Genomic DNA, 6,630 nt, shown 5'->3' with positions numbered 1-6,630 from the left:
GAGGGTTGGTCTCTTCTCCCAGGCAACCAGCAGCAGGACAAGAGGGCACAGACTCAAGCTCTGCCAGGGGAGGGTTAGGTTGGATCTTAGGAAGAGATTTTTTACAGAGAGAGTGTTCAGGCACTGGAATGTGCTGCCCAGGGAGGTGGTAGATTCACCATCCCTGGAGGTTTTCAAGCTGAGACTGGATGTGGCACTTTGCCATGGTCCAGTAACCACATTAGGGTTGGACTCGATGATCTTGGAGGTCTTTTCCAACCCAGCTGATTTTATGATTCTATGAAGTTATAACAAGAATTCCTGTATGTCAGGACTGAATCCACTAGAAAGTAATCTTTCTTTATTTAAAGATTTTGCTTTCTTGATAATTGCATTATTTCTGCACCAGTGCTCTAAAATAGCTTTTTTAATTACATGTAATATCTGTATGAATGTATAAAGCAACTCTCAATTTTCTCAATACTCTAACGAGTATCATAACAGAAAACTGTCTTACTTTAGTATCTCCAGTTTCTTTGTCCTTGTACTGAACGCCCACGACACAGTCATCTTCCTCAAGCAGCTGTAACACAGTCCCCTCAATGAATTTTGCACTGAAATAAAATAAGAGGGGTTAAAACAGAATGAAAGGATTATTGATCCCAACATTTCAAGTCACTGGGCACAAAGGGAAAGCCAGATTTTCACTAATCTTGTCTCTGCTGAGAAAGTTTGTTTAAATTTTATAAAGAAGTATTCTTGAACACTTTCTGAAGCCACACTAAATGTCAAAAAGTGCTTGTCATTAATTTCAGTTCAACACTACCTTTGGTTTGATACCTGAGAATATTCTAAAATGAACAGCGCTTACCCTAAACCCCCTGACAGTGCAGTGCTTATCCTAAGCAGCACTTAGCAGAATCCTCAGCTGTGCTTTGGGTGCTCTGTGGCCTGGTGAGAGATGCTGAAGGAGAGATGCTGAAAGGTTTACAGCTAATAATGGTCAGAAATCAGGCAGCTGACTGAGTCATCCCTGCTAAATGGTGGGGAATGCTGACTGTGCAGGTGAGACCTAACTCCCAGGGGAATTCAGGAGCAAGATCAAAAAAAACACTTAACATGTACACTAGATAAAGGTGAGGCACCTAATTCCCAGAGCAGGCCAAACTAACCTAATCTGTTTAGGACACAGATAACCATCTTGACACCTCAGGAATTCAGGACACGCTTTTATATATATATATATATATATGTATGCTTTTGAAGTTCTGCTAACACGTTCAAATAGAGCATTCCTTGCTTCCAGCTCCAAGCCAGAGCTATTTTGGGTTCAGAAATCAAATCTCTGTACACTTATGTCCCTTGCTGGGTCTGAGCTGTTAGAACTGATCCCAGCAGTTCAGACTCAGCAGCTCAAAATGGACACTCTCTCCCCCACAAATATTTTCATGTGCAGATATAATTCCATAACTCAGAGAACTGAGGTAAATCTCCATGTGAGAACACAAAAGCTATTTTAGGCTCTCAGAATGAACACAAACAATTGAATTCATGTATTTTCTACATATCAGCCACAGAAATTTCAGAGCAGCTTGTGACTGGCTTAATTTGCCAGGCAGCAGGCAGTTAGGCTGCATCAAAACACAAATGGGTACGTGTGAGTACACTAACAAACTTCAACAGCAGCATGGCAGTGAATCAGTGTTCTGCTGATCCCATCAGCTTCAAGTTTCCTTTATAGCTGTCATTTCAGTTATCTAACTAAGTGCTCCCTTCTTTTCCTGGTTCTCTCCCATTATAAATTAGTTTATAATTACATATGATTAGTTTATTATTATAAACTAATGATGCCCTACCTCTTTACACTGCAAAACTCCTCTGAAATGAATTCACATGGCCCAATACTTATAAAGAGGCTATTAACCAGTAATAATTATCCCCTATATTTTCACAAGCTTTGAGATGAAAAACAAAGCCTCATGGCACTATTAAGAGCTCCTGATCTTTCCTGCACCTAAATACAACATACAGCTTTCTATGCAGCAATTAAAATGGCAAGCAAGGATACACAGAACAAACACTGAAGAGCACATAGAAAAAAGGGAAAGAATCCTATTCAAGTCACAAATATTAGTTTTTGTAAATTTTTGCTTCAAAAACTATACAGCTACTGTAGTTTTCCCCAGAAGTTGAGCAAACAGGTGCCAAATTTCATTGACCCTGGAGCCCCAACAAGATTTAACTTTCAGAGCTAGTAAATGTGGTTGCCATTAATTTTCACTGTACTACAGAGCTGCAATCTTTTAGTGCTGCTTTTAGTAATTCATACAACAGATGAGATAGGAGAAAGACATTTTCCAGCACAGAATAAAGACATGTCAGGTAAAAATAGAATAATGTCATACTTCCCTTGTAAGGGGACATATGGCATTATCGTATTTTTATGGGGAAAAATTATTTAGAGGGAAAAAAGACAACACAGAAAAAAAATCACACATAAAACAGCACCTAGAATCTACTGTGTTACAACCAACATTTTCTTCTAATCTCTTGTATAAAAGAAAGAAAACACTTAAGAGTAAATACCGAACACTAATTTATTTTATTATGAAAAAATAGGTGTCCTCAAGAGCCTGAAAAATACAAGTTAGTAACTGGGAAAGGCATCTTCCATTTAGTGCTCCTTTCTAGTTCTTTTGCCTGATTTCTTGTTATCAAAGTAAAGCAAATCAAACTGGAAATGTAAAAGGTTGATTTCTGGCATCACTGATAACATCAGTGGAAGAAATATATGCTCCTGCCTATTGCAGGAGGGTTGGACTACATGACCTGTACAGGTCCATTCCAACCCAAACCATTCCATGATCTAAGAAATTATGACAGATTTGCTACTCGTATCTTAGCCAAACAGGTTCTGCACATTGCTTACCAGGAAGTCACTGCTCCTGGCAAAATGTCAAACCCAAGAATCAGCAAGAGAGAATCAGCTCTTCACCCCTGAACTGTTCTCTCACACAGATGGGTCAGTACCTTGCCTGACATTTAAAACCTATATTCCCTTACTTTAAAGATTAACTTGTCCCAAAGGAAAATGTATATAGGATATATATGATGTACATGCATTATGATACATATGATGTCTATGTGATCTATATGCTGTTTATGCAACTTATGAACGTATCTACAGGAAGCAGAATGAGTAACTACAGCTGCTACTTTCTCTCACTCTTGACTCACTTGGGCTCTGCCATAGCTGCTCTTCGGAGACCCATGATGAACTGGCCATGATGGAAAGATCTTCCACTGGCCACATGGCCATCTTCAGATGTTGGATAAGGAATTTCAACCTCTGACTTGCTCTCTAGGTCATGAATTATGTAACCATTTACTATTTGGGAATCAATACCTTCCACTGTATCTGCAAAATATAAACAAACAGATGAGTTAAGAAAAATCTTTAAGAAAGCTTAGTTAGGGATTAAGAGTATTTGTTTACATAGGGTTCAATTTTCCTAGTCAAAACACACATGCTGAAACATGAGCATCTTCAAAATGGCAGACTGGAAACACACAAGTGATTTTCATTTAAATATAAAGCACAGATAATGTATTTCTTCATTTCTCCTGCAGGCTTGCTCTGGCTAAAAACATCGTTGAGTGTAGCAAGTGTTGTGTTACAGATATATTTACATTTTGAAATGCACTCACCTTCAAGACCCAAGTCTCGAAGAGCATTAAATCCTCCAGGTTGCAACAATTCTCCAACTATCCTGTCAGGTTCTTTCAGATCCCTCTCTATCACAGTCACCTTTCTTCCATCCCTTGAGAGCACCGTGGCCAAGGAAGAGCCAAGGACACCTGATCCCACAATGATAATTTCTGGATCGCATTGGGGTGATAATGTTGTATTTAGAGCAGTCTCTGTCAGATATACATCTGAGAAGTTTACTTCTCTTTTACCCTGTAGCAAACAAAGCCAACAAAGTTACACATGCCAATGTATCTGTACCATAACCTTGTCAAGGGGCTGACTTTGGACTAGATCTACTCTGTCCCAGGGGACTGAGAGTGCACTGGTAGTTCGAGAGCATCTTCCTGTTTAGTTTTGTCCAAAATTAAATCGATCATACTCTACAATGCAACAAAACCACAACAAGCAGAGAAAAGGAAAACCAACACCCCCACAAACGAAGTCAAGAGCCTTGTGTAAAACTGTGACAAACCACCAACAAAAGTGTCAGAAAGACTGAAAGTCAAGCTGCTATTAAAGGCAGCAAGATAAGGCTGGCCCACCTTCCTGCTCTATAAAGCAAGACACTGATGCCTTCATGCCAGTGAACCACTCCCACACAGAGGTCCTAGCACTGCAATGAAAAAGGTACTAGATTTACTGGAAAGTGTGTTACTCTGGAAAACACATTTCTCCTTAATTTTACCATAAGTGAACCTACATAACTACCAAAATAACAGCTGATGGTTATTTTGTAGTTAGGTAACAACTCAGGATGAAAGTGTCAGCAGTAGCCTGGGAAATGTTATAAAGAAATGGTCCTGAAATAAAAACTCATCTGACAGTTACAAGTATAACCAAGATCACCATTCACCAACATTTAAAGCTGTTAAGGATTGACATACATGAGACTGCACATCAGTTAACATATAAACTGGTACCTGAAGACTAGCTATATCACAGAACCTTCCCAACAGAATCATAATCACATACACTTCGAAGTGAGAAAAAGTTGGAAGGGCAACTCCAGTGCAAACCTGCAAGTCATTTCTCCAGCTGGAAGATGAGAGTTCAATTTCACTCTTTCACAAATGCCTCAGCACTGGCAGTGCTGACAGTAGTAAAAAATACAATTGCATCAGTGAAACAAATGCCCAGGACACTACTAACACCAGAATTTCTGGTGTCATGTTTATATCCACAATGCAGCAAGGGAGTCTGAAACTGACTATCTGAATTCAGGTAACACAAGAACTTGGGGTAAAGATAAGCTTTACCAGAAAAAAACAAAACAAAAATCCAGAGCCTTTGACTTGCAGCCAAAACCAGTTCCAACTTCCTTTGTGCAAGGGGTCAGTGCTCACGTGAAAATGCCCAGAAGTACACAAGAAAGTAGCCAAACAGTGCTGACCACAGATGTACTGGATATGCATGTTCAGGTGGTAGCCTTGGATGGCAGGACTCCAGCTAAGCTCCAGCCACAAACTACAGCTCCCCACTGTCCCACAGCAAGGCTCATGCTGGGCTCAAGGGAACTATCTGAGCTCAGGTCCTGTTACCTATTGTCCAAGCAGTAGTTCAGCAATACTTTCCAAGTAACTCTATCTGCAGTTGTCTAGACAAATGCAGTTTATCCATAAATATTAGGAAGATCACAGAGCCACAGAATGGCTAAGATTGGAAAAGGGTCCCTGGAGAACACCTGGTCCAAAGGCCCTGTTGAAGCAGGGTCAGGGCAGACTGGCTTGGACTGTGTTTTGAGTATCTCCAAGGATGGAGACTCTGCCACCTCTCTGGGCAAGGTGTTCCAGTGCTCAGTCATCCTCACTGTAAACAGTGCTTCCTGATCATCAGAGCAAACCTCCTGTGTTTCAGTCTGTGCCCATCACCTCACATCCTGCCACTGGGCATCACTGAAAAAAACTTGGTGCAGCCCTCTGCACCCTCCCTTCAGGTATTTATACACATTGATGAAGCCCCCCTGAGCCTTCTCTTCTCCAGGCTGAGCAGTCTCACTGCCTCTCCTGATAGGAGAGACATTCCAGCCCTTCAACTCTACAACTCACTGGCAACTGAAGATATTTTTCTGCTAGTGTAATAATCCTTTACTACAAATCTTTATTCAAACACATTTGATTTGACTTTACAAAAGCCCTAGTCTACCACTTAAACAAGTCTGTTTGACATCCAAAACTAACACAAAATACGACAAATCAAACATCCAGCATCTAAAGTCAAACCCTCTCCATCCCCTTCTTAGCTCCTTCTCCTCCCCAGGGTAGAGGGTCGTAGGCAGAAGGGACAAGAAGGGTACCTTGCACCCACGTGCCAAGTCTGAATCCAACTTACCTTTCTGGATTTGGGTTGTCCAACTTGTTGAGATCCTGGGGTGGGTTTGGCCCAGAAGAAGCCAACAAGCGGCAGAGCTGAGAGAACATCAGAGAGCATCCCCAGCTGTGATTTCTGCCGCTGCTGCTGCCGCTGCCTGGGCCCCCTGAAGTGGTACCTGTAGGACAGCAGCAAGCCGAGGGAGAAAAACACTAACACGGAGAGCAGCACCTCCTTATTAGCGTAAGTCATGAAGTCTCCACACTTTTTATACACGTAGATAAAGGAGGCAATTCCCAGAAAGGTCCACATCATGAGGGTACCGGTCACTGTTCCCAGCTGTTCCTCCAAAGCTTTCCCGTCGGATGCTGCTCCAAACGGGCTATCGCAGGCAAGGGCGGAAAAAACGCACGTTCAGAAACGCGAAGATTTCCTTTGCAAGGGAAAGCGGGGAGACCTCAATGAAAACCCCCGCGGGGGAAAAAGCCGCACCTCGCCGCGCTGCCACGGGAGCCTACGCGGAGGTTCCAAAACCGCAAAAAAAAAAATCAGTATGGAATGTCCTCTCAGGAATCCGCGGGCAGCACCTTCGG

The 6,630-nt window shown here is 41.8% G+C and overlaps 1 protein-coding gene across 1 annotated transcript in view; it reads right to left on the bottom strand.

The window, feature by feature from the left end:
* The window catches only part of SQLE (squalene epoxidase), a gene marked incomplete at its 3' end in the record, with an annotated part of 11,053 nt that extends 4,701 nt beyond the window's left edge, over positions 1-6,352 (bottom strand). The window contains exons 1-4 of the mRNA XM_009069301.1: positions 6,059-6,352; positions 3,688-3,940; positions 3,217-3,397; positions 497-593 (exon numbers count right to left, since the gene is read on the bottom strand). Coding sequence (XP_009067549.1) covers positions 497-593; positions 3,217-3,397; positions 3,688-3,940; positions 6,059-6,352 — 825 coding nt within the window. The remainder of the gene's footprint in view (positions 1-496; positions 594-3,216; positions 3,398-3,687; positions 3,941-6,058) is intronic.
* Positions 6,353-6,630: the final 278 nt, after the last annotated feature.

The sequence above is a fragment of the Acanthisitta chloris genome, unplaced genomic scaffold, assembly GCF_000695815.1.
Source record: "Acanthisitta chloris isolate BGI_N310 unplaced genomic scaffold, ASM69581v1 scaffold24612, whole genome shotgun sequence".
NCBI lineage: Eukaryota > Metazoa > Chordata > Aves > Passeriformes > Acanthisittidae > Acanthisitta > Acanthisitta chloris.
The sequence above is the reverse complement of the archived record's forward strand: the minus strand, read 5'-3'. Positions and strand labels throughout refer to the sequence as shown.